This window comes from Phoenix dactylifera, unplaced genomic scaffold, assembly GCF_009389715.1.
Source record: "Phoenix dactylifera cultivar Barhee BC4 unplaced genomic scaffold, palm_55x_up_171113_PBpolish2nd_filt_p 000064F, whole genome shotgun sequence".
Classification (NCBI taxonomy): Eukaryota; Viridiplantae; Streptophyta; class Magnoliopsida; order Arecales; family Arecaceae; genus Phoenix; species Phoenix dactylifera.
Genome location: NW_024067673.1, coordinates 1,170,389 through 1,196,801, shown reverse-complemented (window position 1 = coordinate 1,196,801; position 26,413 = coordinate 1,170,389). Strand labels below are relative to the sequence as shown.

The 26,413-nt window shown below is 39.6% G+C and overlaps 1 protein-coding gene and 1 long non-coding RNA gene across 4 annotated transcripts; both read right to left on the bottom strand.

The window, feature by feature from the left end:
- Window positions 1–70: 70 nt before the first annotated feature.
- LOC103697185 lies at window positions 71–7,679 on the bottom strand. 3 transcript variants are annotated; one of them, XR_005507027.1, is made up of 4 exons: window positions 7,498–7,679; window positions 7,183–7,355; window positions 6,414–7,075; window positions 71–476 (listed from the first exon to the last, which is right to left on the bottom strand). It is a non-coding gene; the product is annotated as an uncharacterized LOC103697185 (long non-coding RNA). The 3 variants fall into 3 exon arrangements; XR_005507026.1 differs by lacking the exon at window positions 71–476 and having other exon boundaries at window positions 6,174–7,075; XR_003383495.2 differs by lacking the exon at window positions 71–476 and having other exon boundaries at window positions 6,174–6,636.
- A 10,015-nt stretch (window positions 7,680–17,694) lies between these two features.
- On the bottom strand, window positions 17,695–23,770 carry LOC103697187 (beta-glucosidase 12-like). Its single transcript, XM_039116151.1, has 13 exons — window positions 23,504–23,770; window positions 23,346–23,415; window positions 22,906–22,964; window positions 22,716–22,791; window positions 21,898–21,975; window positions 21,720–21,807; window positions 20,318–20,573; window positions 19,360–19,475; window positions 19,045–19,262; window positions 18,908–18,939; window positions 18,517–18,619; window positions 18,268–18,376; window positions 17,695–18,105 (listed from the first exon to the last, which is right to left on the bottom strand). The coding sequence occupies exons 1-13, from the start codon at window positions 23,630–23,632 to the stop codon at window positions 17,898–17,900; spliced, it is 1,542 nt and encodes a 513-aa protein (XP_038972079.1). The 5' UTR covers window positions 23,633–23,770; the 3' UTR covers window positions 17,695–17,897.
- Between the last annotated feature and the right edge of the window lie 2,643 nt (window positions 23,771–26,413).

Sequence of the window (26,413 nt, the reverse complement as noted above, 5' to 3'; positions counted from 1 at the left end):
TTTTTGGCTCAGTGCCTTGGATTACCATAAGACCACAGAGACAAGCGTCACATGAAATTAAGGGAAAGTATGAACACAAGTTGTTAAAAAGATGCATTATCTTGAGCGAAGACATCTTAAATGGTATTTCATCAGATTGGCTGCCAATAAAAAGAACAAGAAAGTTTTGAATTAGACATTCATCACTGTCCTCTGCTGCTTAATTTACAAAGAGAGCACTGCATGAGCAAGCTATGGTAACCGCCAGGTGTTCTGGATGTTGTTTGAGCGGATAACCTCCATGGCTCCATTTCAGTAACATCCTGTGGCCTGGAAAGAGAAAATTGACTATTTGATGCATCAGTTCAGCCTATGATGCACGATAGCAATTATGGCGATGTCAACTATGGGTATATCCTGGCTCTTTTCAAGGAACGAGCTTCGCTTTTCCCTTGGGAGTATTTCTCACCCAACGGTCACCTTGGACGCAAGTCAAACTGTATCATGGCAAACAAGCAATTAGGTGCTGTGGCTACTAAACAAAACAAGATTATAAAAGCAAATGTAAGAAATAATTTGCAGGGTTTTTTTTCAAAAAAGAAAGGGAACTAATTTGCATGTTTCGAAATGGCAAATCAAAGACTTGGATAAGTAGCATTCACCAACCTGTTTCCAAACAACTAAGAATTTGCTGAATTTGCTTGTGAAGAAAAAAGTATACAATGGCATGTTATAGGAACAAATACAATGGCATATTCACCAACCTGAATTGCCATGTTATAAGATCACAGCCATCAAACCAATGGCATATGCATAACAAAGCTGCACTGTTCATTCCATGGCACGAGAGTTTACAGATCTGCCATTGAAATCAGCTTACGCTAAGCATCTCTAAACAGCCATTGATGTTAACAGGATTGGCTCTTACCTATATAAAAAGGTATAATAAACTGAACAAAGATGAAGATGGATAGCTGATGAACATTGCTCAATGACCCAACTCCAACAAGGTCTCGCTTTTCCTCCCAGACCATTAAGATCTGTTGGTTATTAAACTTATTTTTTAATATTAGTAACTTATGGTTTTATTTTGTAATTGCATATTAGTATGGTGAGGAGTTACATATCTTTTGGGTTTTTAGTCATGTGGGAGTTACATGTCTTTTGAGTTTTTAGTCATGTGGGAGTTACATGGAGTTATAAGGGATTTATTTAGAGGAAGTTATTTGAGATTTATTTGGAATTGTGAATGGTGTAATGACCAATTCAATTAGGAAGGTTAAAAGACCATCTAATGATGCCTATAAATATCCATGTACTCTAGTTGTTTTAAAAAAATAAGTGGAATACAAGTTATTCATGTGTGCCTAAAATCCACTCCACTTTTCTTCCATAGAATAATTTGTGAGTATGAATCCTCTTGATTTCCAACAAACTGGTATCAGAGCCAAGACTTTTCTTGTGAGAAAGAGTGATGGCAAATGGAATGCTTCTGTTTCTTATGCCGCGGTTCAACAAGAATAACTATGAAAATTGGTGTATCCGTATGAAGGCAATCTTGAGATCTTAAGATTTGTGGGAGATCATTGACAAAGGCTACACGGAATCGGAGGATGAAGATTCCTTGACTCCAGCTCAAAAAGTGTCCTTACAAGCCACAAGAAAGAAGGATCGGAAGGCCATCATGATCATCCATCAATGTTTAGATGATGGCATGCTACAACGAGTTGCTAATGCAACTTCTTCGAAGCAAACTTGGGAGATTCTCCAAAACTCCTATCAAGTAGTTGACAAAGTCAAGAAGATTCGTCTTCAATCTTTGCGTGGTGAATTTGAAGCCTTACATATGAAAGAATTCGAATCAATCTCAGATTACTCTTCAAGGGTGTTGACCGTCGTAAATCAACTAAGGTAGTACGGCGAAAATGTGGGTGATACAAGGGTTATTGAAAAAATCCTTCGTTCACTGGATCCCAAGTTCAATTTTATTGTTGTAGCCATTGAAGAGTCCAAAGATCTAGACTCCATGACAATCGATCAACTCATGGTGTCACTACAAGCTCATGAAGAGAAGGTTGTCAAGAAGCAAGAGACTTTAGAGCAAATGTTACAAACAAAAGTCTCTTTGAAAGAAAAAGAAGATCGTAGTTGGAAAGGCGAAAGAGGTCGTGGACGTAGAAATGGACGTGGTAGAGGAAGAGGTGGTCCTGGATCATCCAACAAAGAAGAAAAGAAGCAAGAATGGTATCAAACAAGAGGACATGGAAGAGAAAACAATTCGAGATCAAATAGAGGGAGGTATGATAAATCTCGATTTCGTTGCTATAATTGTCAAAAATATGGTCATTTTGCTTCGGAGTGTAGAAGTTCTTCTCAAAATACCGAAGAAGAAGCTAACTATGTTGAAAATGAAGAGACGGAGCAAATTTTGTTGTTGGCATGCAAAGGAGAAGAAAATGGAGATCATGATTTATGGTATCTTGACAATGCGGCTAGCAACCACATGTGCGGTGACAAAAGCAAATTTGTGGAGTTGGATGAAACTGCAAGCGGTAATGTGATTTTTGAAGATTCTTCCAAAGTATCGATCAAGGGAAAAGGTACAATTTTGATTCGCTTAAAAAATGGTGATCATCAATTTATTGCTAATGTTTTCTATGTCCCAAGCATAAAAAATAATATTTTGAGCTTAGGACAACTCTTAGAGAAAGGCTATAATATTCAAATGAAAGATCTTAATCTTTCGATAAGAGATCAAAAGGAAAGTTTGGTGGCCAAAGTTAAAATGACAAGAAACCGCATGTTTTTGCTCAATCTTCAAACCGATGTTGCTAAATGCTTGAAAGCTTGCATTGAAGATCCAAATTGGCTTTGGCACTTGAGGCTTGGGCACTTGAATTTTGATGGGCTAGAATTATTGGCCAAGAAGGATATGGTGAATGGGTTGCCCTTTATTGACCACCCAAATCAACTTTGTGAAGGATGTCTCTTTGGCAAGCAATCAAGAAAAAGCTTTCCAAAAGAAGCCAGCACACGAGCAAGGGAACCACTACAACTTGTTCATTCAGATGTTTGTGGTCCATTCAATCCACCATCTTTTGGTAAGAACAAGTACTTTCTCTTATTTATTGATGACTTTAGCCGGAAGACTTGGGTGTATTTTCTTAAAGAAAAATCGGAGGTGTTTGAAGCATTTAAAAGATTCAAGGCACTTGTTGAGAAACAAAGTGGTTTTGATATAAAGGTTATACGATCCGATAGAGGAGGTGAGTTCACATCAAATGCTTTCAAAAATTTTTGTGAAGAAAATGGAATTCAACATCCTTTAACGGTTTCAAGATCCCCGCAACAAAATGGGGTTGCAGAGAGAAAAAATAGAACTATCCTTAATATGGTTCGGAGTATGTTAAAAAGCAAGAATATGCCTAAAGATTTTTGGACCGAAGCCGTTAATTGTGCAGTGTATTTATCCAACCGGTGTCCTACTAAAAGTGTGCCAAATCGAACACCACAAGAAGCATGGAGTGGAAGAAGACCAAGTGTCTATCATTTGCGTGTTTTTGGAAGCATAGCCTATGCACATGTGCCGGATGAAAAGCGCTCCAAGCTAGATGTCAAGAGTGAAAAATTGGTCTTCATCGGTTATGATGCAAGGTCCAAGGGCTACAAGTTGTACAATCTAAGAAGTCACAAGATCATCATTAGTAGAGATGTTGAATTTGATGAAGCAAGTTTATGGAATTGGAATTCTCCAAAAGAAGAGTATGACTTTTTTCCTTTCTTTGAAGAGGCGGAGCCCCCTTCTCCACCTTCAACACCTCCATCATCTGCTCAAGTGCAATCATCTCCATCATCAAGTGAGCAAGCTCAAGTAAAGGACCAAGAGGCACAAGGAGTCTTCAAGACATATATGATGCCACGGATGAGGTAACGGAAAGATTAAGTGATTTAACACTTTTTTGTCTTTTTGCCGGTAGTGAATCTCTAAGATTTGAAGAAGCAACTCAAGACAAGAAGTGGAGAGATGCTATGAATGAAGAAATCAAAGCCATAGAGAAGAATGAAACTTGGGAGCTCACTACTCTTCCGGAAGGGCAAAAGGCAATCGGAGTCAAATGGGTGTACAAGGCAAAGAAGAATTCAAGAGGAGAAGTCGAGAGGCACAAGGCAATACTTGTTGTCAAGGGATACAACCAAAGGCCTGGGATCGACTATGATGAGGTATTTGCACCCGTTGCTTGTTTGGAAACTATTAGATTAATTATTTCTTTGGCGGCACAAAACAATTGGAGAATCCATCAAATGGATGTGAAGTCCGCTTTTTTGAATGGTTTTCTTGAAGAAGAGGTTTATGTGAAACAACCTTTGGGATATATTGTGAAAGGGCAAGAAGACAAAGTTTTGAAATTAAAAAAAAGCCTTATATGGCTTGAAGCAAGCACCAAGAGCTTGGAATACCAAAATTGACAAGTATTTCCAAGACAACAAGTTCACCAAATGTCCTTATGAGCATGCCCTTTACACAAAGGTCAATGATAATGGAGATGGTTGGCTTGTATGTAGATGACTTGATTTTTACCAGCAACAATTCTATTATGTTTGAAGAATTCAAGCAAGCTATGTCTCAAGAGTTTGAGATGACAGACATTGGCCCTATGGCTTACTACCTTGGCATTGAAGTGAAGCAAATGGAAGATGGAATGTTCATCTCTCAAGAAGGTTATGCTAAAAAAGTTCTCAAAAAGTTCAAGATGGATGATAGCAACCCGGTGAGCACCCCCGTGGAATGTGGAGTCAAATTATCAAGATATGAAGATGGAGAAAAGGTAGATCCTACATTCTTCAAAAGTCTTGTTGGAAGTTTAAGATATTTAACTTGCACAAGGCCGAATATTCTATTTGGGGTTGGACTTGTTAGTCGGTATATGGAAGCTCCTACTTCATCCCATTTGAAGGTGGCCATGAGAATTCTTCACTACATCAAAGGTACCCTTAATTATGGCCTATTCTATTCATTTGTTGATAACTTCACACTTGTTGGATATAGTGATAGTGATTGGGCCGGAGATGTAGATGAAAGAAAAAGTACAATGGGATATGTTTTCTTTATGGAAAGTGCGGCTTTTACATGGTCTTCAAAAAAGCAACCTATTATGACACTTTCTACTTGTGAAGCGAAGTATGTTGCCATCTCAAGTTGTGTTTGTCAAGCTATTTGGCTAAGGTATTTGTTGAAGGAGCTTCATATGTTACAAGAAGAACCAACGGAGATTTTTGTGGACAACAAATCAGCAATAGCATTAGCCAAGAATCCGGTGTTTTATGAGCGAAGCAAGCATATCGATACAAAGTATCATTTCATTAGAGAATATATGGCTAAGAAGGAAGTGAAGCTCAAGTACATAAAGTCTCAAGATCAAATTGTCGATATTTTCACTAAGCCCCTCAAGAGTGAAACATTTTGCAAGTTAAGGAGTTTGCTTGGAGTTGCAAAACCAAGTTTAAGGGAGGGTGTTGGTTATTAAACTTGTTTTTTAATATTAGTAACTTATGGTTTTATTTTGTAATTGCATATTAGTATGGTGAGGAGTTACATATCTTTTGGGTTTTTAGTCATGTGGGAGTTACATGTCTTTTGAGTTTTTAGTCATGTGGGAGTTACATGGAGTTATAAGAGATTTATTTAGAGAAAGTTATTTGAAATTTATTTGGGGTTATGAATGGTGTAATGACCATTTCAATTAGGAAGGTTAAAAGACCATCTAATGATGCCTATAAATATCCATGTACTCTAGTTGTTTTAAAAAAATAAGTGGAATACAAGTTATTCATGTGTGCCTAAAATCCTCTCCACTTTTCTTCCATAGAATAATTTCTGAGTGTGAATCCTCTTGATTCTAACAAGATCAGCCGCGATCCTATCATTCTATCAAGATCAAGACTTTCAGTCGCGATCCATTGCTAAATAAGTGAAGTTCCAAACCATATTCCAGCTAATATGCCTAACTCCTGAAATTGAAAAAGATCTTTAAAATTTAAAACCCAATTCCAGCAATTACATGTGATTTTTTAAATTCATGATATCTTTCCTTTGATCTTATAATTTTGGAAAATAATCATCAGATTATGCATCAAAACTAGGGAACAAATTCGGCTATTCAGTTTCGCATAAATTACAGCATCTGTCTCTGCAGAAAAAGATAAGAATATTAATAAATCAAAATATAGCTATATACATCATATGGAAGCTGAAAATCAACAAAAGATTAGTCTATATGACCAAAACAAATAATAGTTACTGTAAGGACAAATAAGAATCTGCAAAGCTTGTAACTAATGTCAACATCTTAAGTGCTCACTATTGAAGATTCCAGAGGTTCTGCATCCAATATTAGTACAATAATACAACTGACAAATGCTAAATGAAGCATTACCTTGAGTAGAAGAATAACAATAAGGTACCTCCTGCTCATAGGTGGATGAACTTGGACCAAAATTTCTTTGCGAAGAAGTCATATGATCTTTATCTGCACCACTAGCTCCATCTTCAGCATTGTAATATGGACGTCCATCTATACCATAAAATGACGACCCAGAACTAAAGGATGTAGAAACCATGAACATGACTAACTTGTTTCTGTTGATCCATCAAGTGGGCTAGCAATTGTTGAAATGGTCACAGACAAAAAAAGGCAATGACAGCAAGCCCGGTCACAAACAAAAAAGAAAATATATGTTCGGCCAAAGAAAGACGACAGGCTTGGAAATCAATATCCCATTCCAAAATACCTTAGAATTTCAAAACAAGGCAATCTCAGATCCCAAAACCAACTAGGAATCACATTATGCTCATAAAAAAATCTCAATTAGCAAAAAAAACGAAGAGAACAGAGGAAAGCTCACTAGAAAAGTGATATAGAGAGGAGATAGATGGGCGCAGTGAATGCCAAACAAAGGCGAAGAAGGTGGATGACATCAGAATCCTTTGTATTCTAATCCATTCCAACTTTCCAAGAGAGCATTAAATTAATCCGAGAAGAGGCCAAGAACTCACTCTCTCCAGCTGCACACACGTGCATCCGCCAATCCAAAAACCCTCAAAAGATTCAAAAAAAAAAAAACCACTAAAAATCCCCTCAAAATCTTGCCTTTTTTTCTCCTGCCTAAAATCAATTAATGGGATTCTTTTAATCGAGGACTCACCTCGTTCTGCTTGCAATAGTCGACGTCGGTCTAGCTATTCTCGTCCTTGACCACGTCGGCAGGCCAGCTAGGGCTGGGGATGATGGTCGAGATCGATGACGTCAGGCGAGTTTGAAATCGGCAACCGGTAGATTGGGAGGTTGGCGAGGTGGAGGATCCTAGAGTGGAGGTCGCTGATGGAGATGGAGGTCGCACCAAAAGCAGATAAGTAGAGAGATGATGGAGCAAAGAGATGACGGTAGAGGAGCAAAGAGATTTCCATCGCGATGGAGGCCGTCGCGATGAGGAGAAGTGAGGAAAGAAGAGGGAACTCACCGAGACGCCGAGGAGGAGGACGATGAGAAAGAAGAGAAGCACCGCGCCGGCCGCCGGGAGGAGGAATGGAGGTTGGTTAGAGTCTGTCTTGGAGTTGGAGAGGAGCCAAGGAGGCTTAACCGTTTGCCCGTTTAGAAAATTAGGAGACTAGGAGAGGGAGAGCTGGGGAGGAGGGCTTTGGCCTGTTGGATGCAGGGTTTGGTTTCCAAATGATCTCGACCGTCGAATTTCAAACTTTAAGTCACGGACTCGTTTAGGCTCGTAAGCTGCTCGGGCTCGGATTTAAACGGACCTCATTTTGAGCTCGGGCTCGGATTTAAACGGGCCTCATTTTGAGCTCGGGCTCGTTTGCCTAACGAGCTAAGCCCGAGCCGAGCCCGAGCAGCTCGACCTGTTAACAGGCCTAGCAAAAATGACCAGAAGGTTTATTAACTCTGACCAAAAGATTGTTTCTAACTTTCTTACTTTGTGAAGATTTCCCACAACTCTAGGCTTGAGAGGACTTTATTTTTATAAAAATTTGGCCGCAAAGGGTCAAACGCCGAGGTGTCGAGGGTGAAAAGGCTGAAAGGCCTCGGGCTAGAGGAGCAACAGGGGGTCAAGCAGGAGGAGAAATAATAGATGGAGGAGGATGAGCCGAGAATGGTTGAGGTAGAAGTGACGATCTAGAAGACAAACATGGGCTTCAAAATAGTACATCTAAAAAAAATATAGTGCCACAATTGAATCAGAAAACTTCCACAAGGAACATTTGAGGTATGCCTAGGATTTGTTATATTAGGGCTCGTTTGATTCGCGGAAAAGGGAGGGAAAAAAGTGTGGTCAACGAAAAAGTAATGAAATGCCTCTTGTTTAGTTGGAGTTTTCAAAGAAGAAAGACAGAAAAGTTGTATTTCCATGGAAATATGATTCCCACATTTCATTAGAAAGTCTTTTCCATGGAAAACATAGAAAAGTTACTTTCCCATGAGCTGGAAATTACTCCATTTTTATTTTTTCCAAAAAAGGCCTTTAAACATTAAAGAGGCATTAAAGACCTAATTTTTATTAAGGATATAATGGAAATTACACGTAACTTTTTCAAGAAAGTGGATGGTCAACCAAACATAAACACTTTGGAAATCTATCACTTTTTCATAGTCAACCAAACATGCCAAAAGTACTTTTCTAGGCATTCTCTTCCTATGAATCTGCTTCCCAAAAATCTGCTTTCCAAAAATTATATTTATAGAAGAAAAAATACATTCCGCGAACCAAATGAGCCCATAGAGTAATTCCCCCAGATGAAGTCTTAAGCCCTAACAACTAGATAAGAATGGAATCACTTTTTTCACTTGGTTGGATCTTTAGCATATGAAACTTGCCTTACCAATGAGCAGAGCTTTTGAGGTCTCTTTAGATCTTCAAATTATACAAATTAAGACCATACCTAATGCAAAGCCATCTGTTCCATCAAACAAAATATCCTCACTCACATTTGCTACTTTCCCTTCAAAAAGAAATCATAAATAGGCAAAAAGAGATCAAGTTGTATCCGTTGGTGTGGTGGGACCCACCTCATTTAAAATTTAAACACAAAAAGAATAAGATAATGATAATTGCGGAAAATCGGAGGTCTTCGGCCCGAAGTAAACAGAGAAAGAAAGAAAAATTTGTCGAGAATGGTTGATTTTCTTCAAATTTGGCTAAAATTTTAGTTTATTGTATCCAACATTAAAAGCTATAGATTAAATGATTTGGATTTTCAAAAATTCTTCTCTATTGATTATTTCAAGCAACAAAATTTGATGAGATCTATTCTCTATTTTGCTGTTTATTGTTAAAATCTGCCTTATTGGTGATGGATGTTCTTATTGTGGAAGCCAAGATTAAATCTTATTGATGATTGTGCGGCCTCTAGTTGATCTAGAGAGGATCTATTATAATCTTATTATTCTAAATAGTAGAAGTTTTTAGCAAGACTAGGTTCTGTAGTTTTTTCTCCACATCAAAAAATTTGCCGTGTTAAAAAAATTGTGTTGCCTCTTCTGTATAGATTGCTTAATTATTTTGCTTGTTAGTTGCTTGAATAGATTGCAGAGATTATTGTTGTTTGGTGAATGAAATCCTATTTAATTACACAAAGAGAGAAAAGAAGTTAACGGAATTATTATTTCTTGATTGCATTTTTTCAACAAAATCGTATCAGATCCAAGTTGCTAGTGGCCGATTTTTTCTTATGTTGATTAAATCGAAGAGCATTCAGGTGGCATTATGGTTAAACTCATATCTTCCAATTGTTCAATATGAAAGTTCTGAATGGAAGATTTATTATTTTGTAAATATTTGTATAATCTTATTAAAGGAGATAGTGCCAAACCAAGTGACAAAACTCGGCAACAGTGGAAGAAAATAAATAGAAAGATGATTGGATTAATCAGGTAGTGAATAGATGATGGTATTTTTCTATAGAGACTAATGCCCATAATTTATGAAAGAAATTAGAGTCTTTATTAGCGGAAGACTACATAGAACAAGGTATTCATAATCATAAAGCTTGTGAATTGAAGTATAAGGAGGGAAGTTCAGTGGCCAAGCATTTAAGTAGATTTCAGGATGTGGTAATCAGCTAAATACTATAAAAATAATGCTCGATGATAAGTTGCAAGCATTGTTGTTGCTCAGCTCCTTGCATGATAGTTAGAAAACTCTAGTTGTATCACTTAGTAATTTAACTCCTAATGGTGTGGTAACATTAGGAATGGTAAAAGATAGTATGTTTAATGAGGATACCAGAGGCGGGCAATGCTATATAGCAGTGAAACTAGATATGGAGAGGGCTTATGATAGAGTCCGTCGGTGCTTCCTCAAGCATACGATGGAGAACTTTGGCTTTCACAAGACTTGAATTGCCTGAGTTCTGGGCTGTGTGTAGGGACCGTCCTTCTCCATCCTGGTCAACGGAACGCCATCATCTTTCTTCCGTTCTACTATTTGGCTTCGCTAGGGTTATCCTCTGTCCCCGTATCTTTTCATTATCTGTGCTAATGTACTCTCCTATGACCTATGGGCTGGTTGGCGGGAGCGGATGTTGGAGGCTTATGTTCCAGCCCCCGAGGCCCGACCGATCACTCATCTTCTTTTTGCAGATGACTTCCTCTTTCTGGCTAGAGGAAGGATAAGGGATGCATAGGCCCTTAGAGGGGTTATGGAGGACTACTGCAAGGCATCTGGATAGAGGATGAATCTTCACAAGTTTACCAATTGCTTCAATCTAAAAATGGAGCTACGAGTAAGGCGGAAGATCAGAGAGCTTCGTGGCATGAGGGAGTAGGAGGGTCGTTGGAGCTATTTGGGTGTCCCCATCATAGGGAAGAGGTTGTGGGTGTCGGAGTGCCTCAGCTTGGTACAACACATCTAGGAGTCACTGGAGGGCAGCTTCGCTGTCCATGATGGGCAGAGTGACACTGATCAGGTCGGTCCTTAGCTCTATGCTTGTATACCTCATGTCTAACACCGTAGTTTCAAAGACTGTACAGATGAGGATTGAGCGGCTACTTTGGAGTTTTCTTTGGGCATCCCATGGTGGTGGCCACAGTGTGCATTTCTGGGCTTGGAAGACGATATGCCAGCCGACCCGCGAGGGAGGGCTGGGGGTGCAGTCTTTTCTAGTGAGAAGAAAGGCTTTGATTGCTCGGCATGCAGTAAAATTTATCCTGGAGCTGCAGTGTTTTTGGACTCAAATGATGATAGCCTGATACAACCCTGCAAGGGCTGGTGAGGCAACTTATGGTAGTCGGAGGTAATCTTCTATTTGACAGGAGATCTGCAGGTATGTGCTTATGGTCATGGCCAACTTCAGGTAGCTAATTGGTGATAGGCGAAGTGTAGATGTGGTGGAGGATCCTTGGGTGGACTCACTCCCAGTGAGACTTTGGCCAACTATGGTTAACATCGAGGCTGTGGATGGACTTCGAGTTTGTGATCTTCTTCGCTCGAAGGGGGCTGGGTAGGATACCATCCAGCTCAGTCAATTGTTTAGGGATCAACTTGCAGAAAGAGTCCAGTCACTTCCTATCCTAGGGTGTGCCAGTCCAAACGTAAGGGTATGGAGTACGTCCTATAGACCTAGGGTGAGAGTGGGTGACATCTATAGCATCCTCTAGAGTGAGCAAAGCCCAGGGTTGGACTATGCCTGGATCTGATGATTCGGTCTCCATCTGAGGGTGGCTTTATTTCTCTGGAAGGTGGCCTGGGATTGGCTCCTAATGAGATGGGTGTTGTTTAGGGGGGGCGACTATAATCCACCCCTAGTGCCCGGAGTGCCAGGTGGATGAGTCTGTCACTACAGCAAATGTGGGTTTTGCCGACTCACTTTTTCCGACGCTAGGGAAAAGCGTCGGTAAAGTTTGGCTCAGCGCCAAGCTTTACTGACGCTTTTACTTAGCGTCGGGAAATCTAAAGAAACAACGACGCTATTAAGCGTCGTTAAAACTTTTACAAACGACGACGCTTATAAGCGTCGTTAAAAAACATAAAACCCCCGACCGCTCGCTCGGCCCCCTCTCGGGTTCATTTTCTATCGGTGGATGCCCTACCTGCGCGCCGACTTCTCCGCTGCCGCCGACCTCGCCCTCGGCTGAGGTAAGCTTCCTCCTTCTCCTCCTCCTCCCCTCCTCAAACTAATCTCACCTCCATCCCTAGCCCCGATCGGTGATCGAAGATTCCGCTTCTCCGCCGCCGTCGACCTTGCCATCATCTGAGGTAAGCCTCCTACTCCTCCTCCTCCTCCTCCTCCTCCTCCTCCTACTCCTTGTTTTCTTCTTGTCTTTAACTCTCTTCCGGCCCCGTCTCCTCATCCTCTGCCGGTCGATGACCTAGCTGCGCGCTGACAGCTCACCTCCATCCCGAGCGAGCTCTAGCTACTCCGTCGCCGTCGACATCGCCGTCGTCTGAGGTAAGTGATCCTCATACTCTCCGTCTTGATCCTCATACACATTTTCCTGTTATTGGGGTTAGGCAAAACAATGAACAATGGAAGAGAGAGCGCTGAGCAGCAGATGAGAAAGCAAAGGGATTTTGGATGGTAGACTAGTAGTATTTCTAGACTAGATTTCTTGTATCTTCTTCTCTCTATTTCCCCTCCATTCCTTTCCTTTTCCATGCCTAGACTCCTCTTTTTTGAGCTTGGATTTGCAAAGAGTGGTGTTAGATTCACCTTTAGCAGAGTGTAACAGTTCACTGACTCAAAAATCCTGATAGGCATTGCATTTGGTGCGCATCCCATGTGTCTAATAAGTGCTTTAGGGTTTAGGAAACAACAAAAACCTGGTTTCAGTTCTGAAGATTGTGGTGGAGATGAAATCATTGCCTGATCTTGTTATTGATAGAACTGCATATACTGCAATGGTTGATGCATTGCTGGCTTGTGGGTCGACCAAGGGTAATATGTGTAACTTCTGAAGTGTTACCGTTGGCCTCTTTAATAATGATATTTTTTTTCATTCTTTCTTTTACTATCAAATTTTAACTTAACCATTGCATACTTAAATTCAGCTTGTTGAGCTTGATGGTACAAGATATTATTAGTTAATTGTCTAAAATCTATTTTCTGTGATTATGAATGGAATCAGAAATTGTTAGAGTTTGTATAGAAGAGTAAGGCTGTCAGTTTGTTTACAATATACATTATTTGTTTATGTAGATAAATGAATCTATTCCTATAAAGTATGAATACAAGAATTGGAAAGAGGAACTTCAAAGATTACTTCAACTTTTACAGTTCCATGAACTTGACGACTACTCATGAGATGAATTCATCAACAAAAGGAAATGTGGACTTATAGCAGCCAACAAATAAATAAAGTGATCGTTCATCTTAGGAACGACTGACTTGAAACATTAGCATGCCACTGCAACTTGATCATTTACTCAATCAAATTTGTCAACAACAGCCACTTAAATACCAAAGCAGAACTCGATTGAAGCATGAAGGTTTAAACACTAGGAAGCCATAATATGTTTAGCTGTACAAATATTCTCTCATACATCTAAATCACTATTTAATTTTTTAATTCTTTTATTGTTGATTTAACGCTGGAATAGAAACTAAGTGCATAATTAGATACATAAGATTAAATCTAACATAATGCAATCCACATAACATAGAATATGTTGTATAATTCTCTTATTTCTTCATTAATTTGATAGTTTATAAACTTATAACTGTTTCTCATAGAAACTATGTTACTTTTAAAATTCTATAAATACTTACTTTAAAATTGAGAGCTCTTAGAAACCATTTAAGTGTTTTGGAACCATGTTCTGAAAGCAAAAGCCTGTAATGATATGCCTTCATTTTCAGTGCTTAAGAGTAATCCTGTAACCAGTTGATTTCCTAAAGCTTCTACAAGTTGAGGAGCAAGATGAGGCTGCTGATTTGGTTAGCATCCAACAGCATGTGCTTCTGAATGAGGGCATAGACAGGGTGACTTGGATATGGGATCTTCCTTGTGAAAGGTTTCTATGATTCTTTTTTTTTCCCACTGCGGAGGGATCCGTTCCTCCTATTTTTTATGCTACTTGGAGGAGTGCAATTTTGAAGAAGCTTAGAGATATTGGGAGGCTGTTGTTGATTAAAAAGCCATTAACAGTGGAGAATCAAATAAAGAGGAACTGGAACTTGCCTTTGAGATGTGTTCTGTGCTGAGCATTAGGAAATCGTGGGCTATTTGTTCATCAATTGGAGAATGGTGGCAGGTTCTAAGCATTTCTGGCATTTCTATACATTTGCTTAATGTATAGAAATTACTTCTATACATTGAATTAATTAGCAATATATTTAGATTTTATTTGTTATTTAACTAATATTGCTTCTTTTTGTGCATACTAAGTAACTACATGCCGCGAAGAAAACAATTCAGAGATGTTGAGTTTCAGCACACATTCGTGGGATCTTCTTCCGATCAGTCCCCACGGTCTCAGCAGCCCGACGAGCCCCATCAGCACGAGTCTCAGTCTGAGCACGTGCCACCTACTGATTGTCCAGACATGGATGACGTGCACATCCAGGGTAATTTGATTTACATTTTTTTTATAAATTTTTCTTACAATCCATGGATATTTTATTTTATTTTTATAGATGGACTGGGGAGAGTGAGGAGGACACGAGGACCCACTCGAGCACAGGACGTGTGGAGTCTACGAGAGGATGAGAAGATCGTCGTTCAATGCAATGAACTGGGGCAGCCTATCAAGAGGGCTGCAAGCATTTTATCGACTTTTCTAGGATCGGTTGCACGAAAGGGTCAGTTGTGTCCGCTCAACTATACGAAATGGAATGAAATGCTTCCTTCGTATAAGGTTGAGCTTCTTAAAGTTATTGAGGTAAAGAATTGAATTTGCTTACTATCATAATTTTATTTTTTGATTTATCATTGTTATAACATTCTTGACTTTGGTGTAGAAAAAGTTTGTCCTTCCTGCAAATAGCCATGATTGGGTGTTGAAGTCCGTCAACCGCAAATGGAAAGAATATAAGGCGAAACTAAAGGCGGACTGGAAGCACGTAGGCATGACTGAAGAGGAGGTGGCTCGTGTTTGTCCTCCTGATGTAATTCCTCATCAATGGAGGGAGCTTGTCCACTACTAGTTTTCAGAGAAAGCTCAGGTTGTGTATATTTTTTCAATACCTTAGATTGTATTTACTAATAATATAGATTATAAATTTATACATTAAATATATTATATTATTTATTCTTTTTTTGGAAAGACATATTTCAACATTGGTAGAGCTGCACGAGCCTCTCAAACTGTTCCTCATACTTCAGGCTTGATAAGTTATGCTAGGCGTAGAGCTGAATTCGTAAGTTTTTTCGAAACTCTTTACAACTATTAATTTAAATTGTTCTATCATATAGCATGTATCATGATAACTAGCTTGTCAATATACTTTTTGTTGTAGATGGATGATAATGGGAGGGAGCCTGGTAAGGTGGAGTTTTATAAGATGACTCACACCCACCGAGATGGCAGTTTTGTTCGGGAGGAGGCAAGAGATATAGTTGTATGTATTAATCTTTGAATCTTTCAACGATATTATTATTAGTTCTATTATTGCCATACATTAATATGACTTTTTTTTGTACATTATAGGACAGGGCAACAACTCTTATTTCAGAGCGTGTCGGGGAGTCATCATCATCCGACGCGACCAGTCATGTCGAAGCTCAGGTGCTCGCCGAATTATTGGGCCCAGAGCTTTATGGACGAGTGAGGGGTTATGGCGTTGAAGTTACCCCCACTCAGTTGTCTGCAGTGGGAATGTATACAAGAAATGCTGGAGAAGATAGTAGCAATGCAGAAGTTAGTAGACTTCGGGAAACAATTGAAGATATGAAGGATCGCCATCAGGCAGAGTTGGCGGAGCTGAAGCAGAACCAACAAACTTTGTAGTCTCAGCTTGAGCATATTTCATCTATGTTGCAGCGATTTCTCCCTCCTCAGGTAAATAACTATATATATTTGATGACTTTACATAATAATCACTTATTTTCATTAGTTAATGATTTTCATATTCCTAACTTCTAAAGTTTTTTTTTTTTTTTTGTAGATTTCTGGTACTTCAACAGCTCGTAGAGATGATGATGGTGCTGAATCCGGTCCCTGATATTTTTGAGACAGTTATCTAAGAAGTTTTATATGTATTTTTCTTATATTTTTCAAAATACATTGTAATTTCTAAACTTATTATGTAAATTTCATCATATATGACAATATGTATTTTTTGAATGATCTGAATGTTTGTTTTGATGTAAATGTAATGCAGGTTCATATTTCTATAATATGTTTCTTAATGTGTATTTGTTTTTTTAATTTTTTTTAAAAAAACCATTCCCGATGCTTTAAAGCGTCGTTAAAAACCGAAGCCTGCCACGCTTTCGCCGACGCGAAAAAGCGTCGGTAATTACCGACGCAAATAAGCGTCAGTAAAAACTTGAGATAAGCGTCGGACAAAATACAGCGACTAACCACCACGCGACTGTTATAGTTTATGCCGACGCTTTTTTGCGTCGGAAAAAACCATACAACGACGCTTCACTAAGTGTCGGCAAAGCTTGACTTTTGCCGACGCTTTTGCTTAGCGTCGGCAAAAACTTTTCCCACTCAGGTATCTCCAACGCTTTGGCGACGCTTGTCTTTGCGTCAGCGGTACTTTAGCCGACGCTAAAAAGCGTCGCTAAAGGTCCAAAAAAGCACCGGGATAGGTCTTTTTTCCTGTAGTGTGTGGACCACGCTCTATTCCAGTGCGAGCGTGTTGGGAGAGTCTGGAGGCTAGTTGCAATCCCGCAAGATATGTGGTGCCACTCGATTTCTTTCCTGCATATGCTCAAACTGTGGGTTGTCGCCCCACAGACTCGGTTGGTGGCTGTTGGTGTGACTTATATTGCTTATCAAATCTGGCTGGCCAAGAATGCTTGGACTTTGGGTGAGAGCTATCATTCTCCGAGGTTTGTTGTGGAGCGGGCCTAGGTTCAGACGACAAAGATTATTTATGCGGATCTGGTGGATGGGCCTTTGATAGCTCGAGACACTTAGAACTCTACTTCTACTCATGTAGCTTTTCGATTAGTGTTCTTCACCTGGGAGCCCACACCTTCGAGTTTTCTCAAGGTCAATTTCGATTGGTGCGTACTAGATTGCAACAGGAGGGGAGGTGTGGGCTTTGTTATCAGATGCTCGGATTCTAGGGTGGTTGTGGCTAAAGGTTGCCAGATCTTCAACACCTCAATCCCAGAGGCTAAGCCCAGGGCAATGTGGGCCCAACTGGGCTATGCTCGACGGGTATTGCGGGTTAGAGTGGTACTGCTTGAGGGTGATTCGGCTACAGTTATTAGCTGAATCCAGAGGGGTATCGACGGTATGGATGGGTGTTGCCCCTTGTTGTTTCGAGACATCCGGGCTATGGTCTGTAGTAAGGTGACCTTCCAGGCTAAGCACGTCTACATAGAAGCTAACGGGGCTACAGACTAGGTGGCCTCATATGTGGCCAACCACTCCGAAGATGCCTTTTAGGTCGAAGAGAGGAAGCTGCCTAGAGCGCTCTGAATCTTTTGACTTTTTAGATGTGTCCATACTAGATTTATATAAATCATTCGTTTTAGTTATAAAAAAAAGAAAATCATCCTTCTCGTAGCAAAAGGTTATAAAGAACATAAATTATACTGTAGCCTCCTATTACTTCTTCCCATTCACAGAAAAAAAAAAAAACAGTAGTTCGTCTTACATAGAAAAAGAAGAGAACCATAATGACTCGTACAGTGACCTCAAACAACTGTTGGTGTCACAAGAAATAGATAATACAAACCTAAAGAGGCAGAGCTTTTATATTATAATAATTCCCCATAACAAAGTATTACCGACTACATCACAAGCGAATACATTTTTACACTCTGATGGATCTTTCCTTTGAGGAATTTGCTGAACCATTGAGCAGAGCTTTTGAGGTATCTCTTAAGATCATTTTCAAAATCCACGAAAACAATACCAAACCTCACCGTGTAGCCATCCGCCCATTCAAAGTTATCTAACAATGACCAAGCAAAGTATCCTCTCACATTTGCTCCTTTCCTGTCGAGAAAAGAAATCATAGTCGTGAAGAATAGAACGAGTTATATCTGTGGCTCATGGCCACAGCCATAGCCATGCCCACTGATATCTCATCCTAATCATTTATGTAGGTTTTTTGAGATTCCCTACGATAACATTCCATGTATGCAGGGATTGACAGACCTGATGGCTCTTTGAACATTTAGAAGATGCTCCCTATGGAAGTTTATTCTGGCGTCATCCTTCAAGGCTTCTTCAAGCGATACGCTCTTGTTGTTGAACTCATCTACACCTACAAAACATGGGAACCGTGTTCAATGCGAGACAATTCCTATCTACCAAGATGCTACATCTGTACGTAGATCAGTGATAAATCTTGCAGTTCTGCGTGCAAACTGTTGAAAATAGCTGAACCTTAAAGGACCATCTTACCATTCTCCGTGATGTAGATAATTGGGTTGTCGTATTTGGTCTTTAAATGGAGTAAGAGATCTCCTATTCCTCGCGGGTAGATGTACAGCCAGTCCGAAGCAGCCTGTGATGCATCTTCTATCTTAAATCACTAAGTAAACCCAAGTGGTCATCGTATTACGTACATGCAGACAACTTGGCAACCCCATATGCAGATCTTTTTGAATTGATAAAAGGCATGCAATCAGGCCTCCGTAACAAGATATGTCAATGCAACTCAGGTCATTCATTATATGTATTATATGCATGGAGCTGCATGGATACTGCGAACATGCATGCAAAAACATACAGATAATGAGCACATAATTAATAGTTATGACATATGGGGAAGTTCTAAAAGAAGGATTCTTACCTTAGGACCTATTTGAATTCCATTACGCATCTCTATCATAAACGAATCCCACGGTTACGAAGATTTTTAATCAGAGACAGAATGCAATAGCTTGTTGATTGACTGAAAAAATGACAGGGAAGTTTATATTTGTTTACCTGTCGCTTGAGCCTGCATATCGGTATCATAGCTTGCGCTAACATTCTCGGACACACGAAGTTCAGAAACATATCGTGCGGTGTAGTAATTAACTCCAATAAAATCAAATGATCCATTAAGCATTCTTGACTGCTGTTTGGTAAATTTGGGCAAACGGTTTCCAACCAATGTCCTCATACTCAATGGATAATCTCCTCGAGTCAAGGGGTCCATGAACCTATAGGAGTTTCAGAAAATATATCTAGCCGTAAAGCCGTAACGATTCACATGCACTCTTAAGCAGATTACTTGTGTAGGATTTGTCAATGACTCACCATCCAAGCATGAAATCTAAGGCCCTGTTGGCTGCATCCTTGTCGGGCTCCGAATCAGAGAGAGGGACATACCATTGGGAGATCAATATTATACCTATTTTGCCTTTCTGCGTAGCCTGCGTCAAGGCAATACATGTAATTGCGCTCTATCTAATTATTATCAGAAGGAAGTTTGTTGAAATCTCAAATCTGAGATGCTACTCATCGTAGCTAGTGACTGATATCAAAAGAGTACTGCAACGTGTCCGTTTCAAAATGAACCCAAAATCAAGATAATCTAAGATCTCAGCCAAAATATTTTATAATGAAGTTGATTTTGACCATTACATATTAGAAAAACATATGTAGTACACTGAAAGAAGAGATAAAAAATATTGGCTATAATCATATCATATCAATCATGTCTTAATATATCAGATTATCTTATGATATCTTGAAATGGGATACAATACAGATTTTTTTCGCAAAAAAAGAAATAATAGTATTAAAGATCAAGAGTTTGAAAGTATCATATCAATTGGTAGAATACTAATATTAACCCATATCTTCACTAAGATGAAAATCCTAATCAGAAATTCGCATAACAATTATGAAGCCATGTTTAGCATCCTAATTAAAATCGTGTACAAAATGAAAAACTTAATATTTTTGAAAAAAAATAAATATTTCTTTGAGAGAAAAGAGAGGAAGATTCATCTGTACTATAATTACATAGGCAAAGTACCGAGAGTTGGATAATCCAAGACTTTAACCTAGAATTTCTGGTTCTTAGGTAGAGAGAGATCACTTTGGAGATAACACCCAACTCACAAAATGAAAATCTTAGTGCTAAGGCCATTAGGATATTTATATTGGTCTCTTCTTTTTTTGTGAAAACATAACCCAATGTACTGGGCTATGTTGAGTTATAAAAATAACATCAAAACCAAAGTGGCGATCATGGGCCCCGAGTTGTCACCTGATACTTGTCTTTGTATAGCCGTACCGCAGCGGCGTGAGCCAGTAGCATGTGATGGCAGGCCATGTATGGCTCCGTTCCCGAATCCCCCATGTCACACTTTCTCTTCTTCGATGGGGAACACCGGCCCGGTGCATACGTGCCTTTTACGTACCCACTAGTGCAGAATCCCCACGGTTCATTGACCGTGATCCAATTCTTCACTTGATTGCCAAATTCCCTGAAGCAAATCTCAGCATAGACCTTGAAATCCTGCCTGCATAATTGTCACAATAGAGGCCAAAAAACAAAAGGAAAAAAAGAAGGGTCAAGATCTCTCCTTGAAGCATGGAGATTTGGTCTACAAACCAGGACATGGCTGCCCAACATTGGTGCAAGAATATATATTTCATTTTCCGAATTAGTCTTTGCTCCCAACATCCTTCTTTTTGAGGGGGGAAAACAAACTAAATTATGATGGCTTGCTAGCTTATGGACTGACCTCAAGTATAAGCCATTTATCTCTGGGGATAAGGACATGATGCAATTTCAAAATTTTTGAAGGCTTTTGTCCTTTTCATAGGAAGATAAAATTGATTGTATTCTTAAGTAGAGTCGGATGCTCATATTCTCCGCACATACCGACTCAGGACAAGCTCGACAGGTAGGAACATAGCATGCTCTAATACCAAACTGATAGAGGACAGAGGGAAAATGATAATATTCAAAATTATCAAAATGAAGTTATTCTTGCGGAATAAATTTTAAAAAATGGCCCAAATATCAAAATATGAAAATGAAATGGGCCGTTTCATAAATATGCCCAGGTAAGTTTTCCGGTCCTAAATTTTCATTCAGCTTGGAAGGAAGGTTAGCCGGGTCAGGAATCATTTTATATAAAAAGGATACAAAGAGCCGGGCTTCGAATGAGAAATCCAAAATTTTGAATGGTCCAGACTAGAACCAGCACAAATTAATATGGTATTTGGTAAAGGACTAAAGTAAAGTAACGAACTTTGTAAGGAATAACCATCAAATAGTAGTCAAGCAAAGGACGTCTGTATGTGTTCAATTTCCTTAAAGAAAATAGGTAGGACACATTAGAAGGTGACACTTCGTAGCACATCTCAAGATACTAGTGCATAGCTTCTAAGTTTTTTGCAATGCTCTCTTGGTTTTGCTATCAAGAATGGGGGGGCCTAAATTTTATTTCGTTGAATTCGATTTGTTTTAATGACTATATCACAGTAAAATATGGTACCATACTATAAATCTTTATAGGTCTTTCTTCCACTGTCTCGAGCTAAGCTTGGGCAGAGCAAATCCTAAAGTCAAAAAAGATGCAAGATTTGGACAGCAACGGCAGCACGGTAGCAGCCCTGTGTATGAACGCTACGAGTGAGGCTTATAATTAACAACTCACACGATATGATGGCTCAAGAAACCTCCATATTTCTCTTCCAAGGCTTGGGGAGGGTCAAAATGGAGGAGGGTCACGAATGGTTGCACACCTGCCCAAATTTTCAACTGTAGAATAATAAGGTTGACAAGGAAATGGCCTAATAATCAAAGGCAAGAAATGGAGATGGTTGAACCAATACCATTGGATATGAGCTCATTGATAAGCTTCCTGTAGTACACGATACCTTCTCGGTCGATTCCTCCACTTAGGCTGCCATCTGCCGTTAGACGATAATATTAGCCATGAATAAAGGAGTTTATTTGAGGGAAAATAATCAAAGGAGTTTCTTTTCTTTAGAGAAAAGGTATGCGACCAGTCCCTCCCAATCATTTTATTAATAATTTTTTGGAGGTAGAACAAGCGAAAGCCCTCTCGTATTGCATGTCCAAGTCCTATACTGTAGCAACCCAGGACTTCACTCAAAAAGACTAGCCGAAAGGTATTATTTGGATTCTTTGGTCCTATATAAATATCCAAGATCTACGCACGTCCCCATAGATCCTCACATACTCCTTTCGTTTAAACCCTGATATCCTCGTCAACCTAAGGGTTCAAATCTATTTAAATCTAATTACAAGCACCATGATCGGCTCATAGTCAACTCCAATAAATTCGTACTGCAGTGTTTCCTAGTCCACATAGGTTATAGGTCGGATCTACTATGATACCATTTTGTAACAACTCATGACCTTACTCAAAAAGGCTAGCCAAAAAGTATTATTTAAATTTTTTGATCATGTATAAGTACCCAAAATCTATCCAGCAGATAACCAGTATGTTTAATCAGCACGAATCCTCGCAGAAGAAACCATAAGACCTGTACAACTTTCATTGCACTTACTATGTATTTGTCGCTGGAAAAGGAAATTATTAGGCATCAAACATGTTTATTCTCAAGTTGGACAAATCCTAAGAGATTTTTTCCCCAAATACATTTGAGTAAGAGGTTTAACTTACTAGGTAGGATTCTTGACCATGAGATGGAAAACCTGTAAGCGTCCATGCCGATGTCCCTCATAATGTCTACATCTTCCTGTGTTTAACTTTGTCAGAAGCTTTTAAAGTAAAATGATTAAAGACCAAGCCTGAATAGGAGAAAATGTTAGAGAGAAAAATGATAAAATGGAAAGAGGCTGCGGGGAGCTACCTTGTAACGATGAAAAGAATCCACTGCTACATCACCGTTGCTTCGGTCCAGAATCTTCTCTGTAAAATTGTGTATGAAGCCATTAGATCATTTCTTCCATTTTTATTCATTTCTTTCAATTTTACAACTTTCAAAGAAAACTCACTGCATTTTTTCTTTTGAAAAGGTTGGTGCATATATGTGGCGGACAGTAGTTGCCTCAGCCGCACCATAATTAGTTATACAAGTCCAAGTTAGAAAACAAGCAGTGGAGCAAGGCTTTTGAATCTATAAGCTATGTTTCTTCTACCCGTTTGCATATATTGTTAAATTATCCGCACATCAAACGTTGAACTACTTAGGCGTTAGTCTAAACAGCTAAAAAAGAAATTGGTTTCTCATCAATCTATTAGAAATTTATTTCTTGGTAATTTGCGAGAGAGAGAGAGAGAGAGAGAAACCTGGGTGCTTGTGGGTGAAGGCATCCCATATGCTAGGCCCCCTGCCACCATCTCTAGCTCCACCTTCGTACTAAAATGGAAGCTACCACGACATCAAACAAATCCTTCTAGATTTTTTTTTTCCCCTTAGATTCATTAATTTTAAAATCGAAGATAACCTGGTAAGCCGAGGAGGACGTCCCAAAAATGAAACCAGCCGGGAAACTACTCCGGTCGAGCGACGCAGCAGCATTCTTCAATATAGCCACGAGGAGGAGGAGAGGAAGGATACCAAATCCCAGAGCCATGGTGGGAATAAAATCTGAAGGCCCTCAGAGTCTATACAAGGATAATTTTTGATCCCCCTTAAGATACTCCATTCTCTCCCTGAACAATATTTAAAGTCTTGTCAAGGGTTCGTAGGTGGGCACCCTTCGACGTTTGTTGCAGGTGGAGAATTATGGAAAGGAGTTTGCTTGACCCCAAGAGGTTGCTACCCAAGATTTACGCAAAACAAAAAAAAAAAAATCACCGGTTACTACCAAAACAATTTTATCAGTTTTTATTACCGACCTTTTTTTTTGTTTTTTTTCAGAGAAGTCAAAAGAATAAAGATAGTAATAACAGAAGGTCTGCTTGTAGAACAAAAACCTTCTGAAATGTGCGCCGAAGAAGATCACCTGGGCACAGCTTCCACTTTTGCCATGTAAAATGTCTGCAGAGAAAAAAAGGAAGCTGTTTCCCAGGTGATCCCTTTCCGTTCGCCTATCATAGGATTTCTTGTTCATGCTTGTGAGTTCTTTCAGAACGCTTTACCTGGTTCTTTCCTATTCACTGGTGCTGCTGCTTTGAGTCACAACTAACTAATTAATTTCAAACTATTTAAATAATTACCAAAATCCTACGAGGACAAGGTCATGTCCTATGTAAAAATTATATAGGTTCCTATTTAAATAATTGCTCCCCTAATATCTTTTATTTAATGCTGCATTATATATTTTTTAATTGCGAGCATCAATTTATGGGTATTGCTTAAGGAAGGGATATCAATTTATGCATGATTGTGAGATGCTTTCTTTAGTTATATATTATTCGACTAAATTTATCACCTCTTTTCATTTTTCAAACAGGAAGAAAGATAAATCGGTGGTCCCAAATGTTTCTCGATGATAAAGATGCCAACAACTCCGCGCTTGCCTTGCACAGCAACACGTTCCTATTGATGTCCCATCATGGATTGATGAGGCCTGTCCTTGTTTTTTTTTTGCCCCTTTCTGGCCCATCAACCATGCTCGGATCTGGGAGTGATGAGGTATGTCCTCTTTTTTTTTTTAGGTGCATCAATCATGCACAGAGCTGTGATATTATTATATTAATGGGAACCGTCATTGATTTTTTTATAAAATTTTTTGAAGGGTAAGGTGGGGAAGATACGTCATTGATTTAATAAGTGCTCCGGAGTTGGTACGTTTCACGGGACTCGATACTGGCTTTCGGATTACGCTACTCCTCCTCGCCCATCTGGAGCGGATCCACGAGGCAATGCGCTACTCCAATAATGAACTAAAAAAGCAACGTGCCGTCGGCGTGCCAAAGAAAAAATAAAAATATATCTAAAAAAATCATCATCTTGATTGAGCACGCGTTATGTAGCCAAAAAAATCCTGTGAGAATTATGAGATGACCCGTAGCCTCTATGCATCCAAGAGATACCTGCAGCAGAAATTCCTTCCAAGACTGAACTTCTGTTTCTCTTCCCTAATAGCCATCTTAGAAATCCCTGCAAGAGATTTCACCGCACAAAAAGTGACATACAAACAACTCAAAACAAAAACGAGTGAGATCGAGATTGTAGCATCAGTTCTCTTCATCCATCTCAAAAGTTGCCAGATAAAATCTAGCACACCATGTCCCATTGAAACCAAAAACAAAAACGCTGCATGATACTTAAAAGATCAGTACCATCATTCTCTATAAAATGGTCGTAAAACATTTGCAGACTCCATGCCCGTCAATATCGAAATAAGCAAAAGAAAGGTCCTATATTAAAAATATAAAAAATCAACCATTAAACTAGAGGAGACAATCAACAAGAACATCAAAACGAATCTCAAGGACATAGGTTGTAACTCCAATAAGTAATTAAATTTTAATCATTGAACTTAGCATACTAGTAGAATTATAGTAAAAAATGATCCTGATGATCGACAAAATATCTTGGGAGAACAAGAGAAGGAATGTAGGAGGCAGTATGAAAAAATATTTGTTGCTAAAAACTAACATATTTTCATAATAAAAATGAAAAATAATTTAATGTGTTAAAGAGGAACCTCAGAATAATTTTTCGATATATAAGTTGTTGGTGGAAAAATGGACCACCTCACAAATGCAATTATAGCACCCAAATCCGTCAGCAAGATCGAGCTCACCCAGGCCGAGCTTATGCGAGCTCATCCAATTGCTCGGGCTCTTCCGCTCTCGAGCTCATCCAAGTGCTCGGGCTCTTCCGCTCTCGGCTCATAGGCCGAGTCGAGCACAGCAGGCCGAGACCAGAAGGTCGAGCACAGAAGGCCGAGCACAGCAGGCCGAGACCAAAAGGCCGAGCACAGCAGGCCGAGATCAGAAGGCCAAGCACAGAAGGCCGAGCATAGCAGGCCGAGACCAGAAGACCGAGCACAGAAGGCCGAGCACAGCAGGCCGAGCACAGAAGGCCGAGCACAGAAGGCTAAGACCAGCAGGACGAGACCAGAAGGCTGAGCTGACCTCAGAAGGCCGACCTCGTCGTCTATATGCTGCGGCCATGCCCTGCAGCAGCCTTACCGCACCATGTTTTACTTGCCGGCCACGCCACGACATATTAATCAGGAACCATACTCTGCTACGACTGTCAACGCCTCATCATTCCCAAGAATGTACTGCACTGCGCCTCAAGCAAGCTCTGGCTGCACGCCATCTCCTCCCATGATGGGAACGGGCCATCCACGGCAACTCATTACTTCCACGCCCACGTCCAATCGTGACGGTAACCCATTAATTCGCCCAGTCACATCACAGTTCTCCACGGCAAATCAGCACGGCGGTGTTCAATC

Coding starts and splice junctions, on each gene's coding strand:
- LOC103697187 (XM_039116151.1), bottom strand. CDS start 23,632: ATGGCTCTGGGATTTGGTATCCTTCCTCTCCTCCTCCTCGTGGCTATA. Junction 23,416..23,503: donor CGTCCTCCTCGGCTTACCAG/GTTATCTTCGAT, acceptor CTTCCATTTTAG/TACGAAGGTGGAGCTAGAGA. Junction 18,377..18,516: donor TATCTACATCACGGAGAATG/GTAAGATGGTCC, acceptor CATGTTTTGTAG/GTGTAGATGAGTTCAACAAC.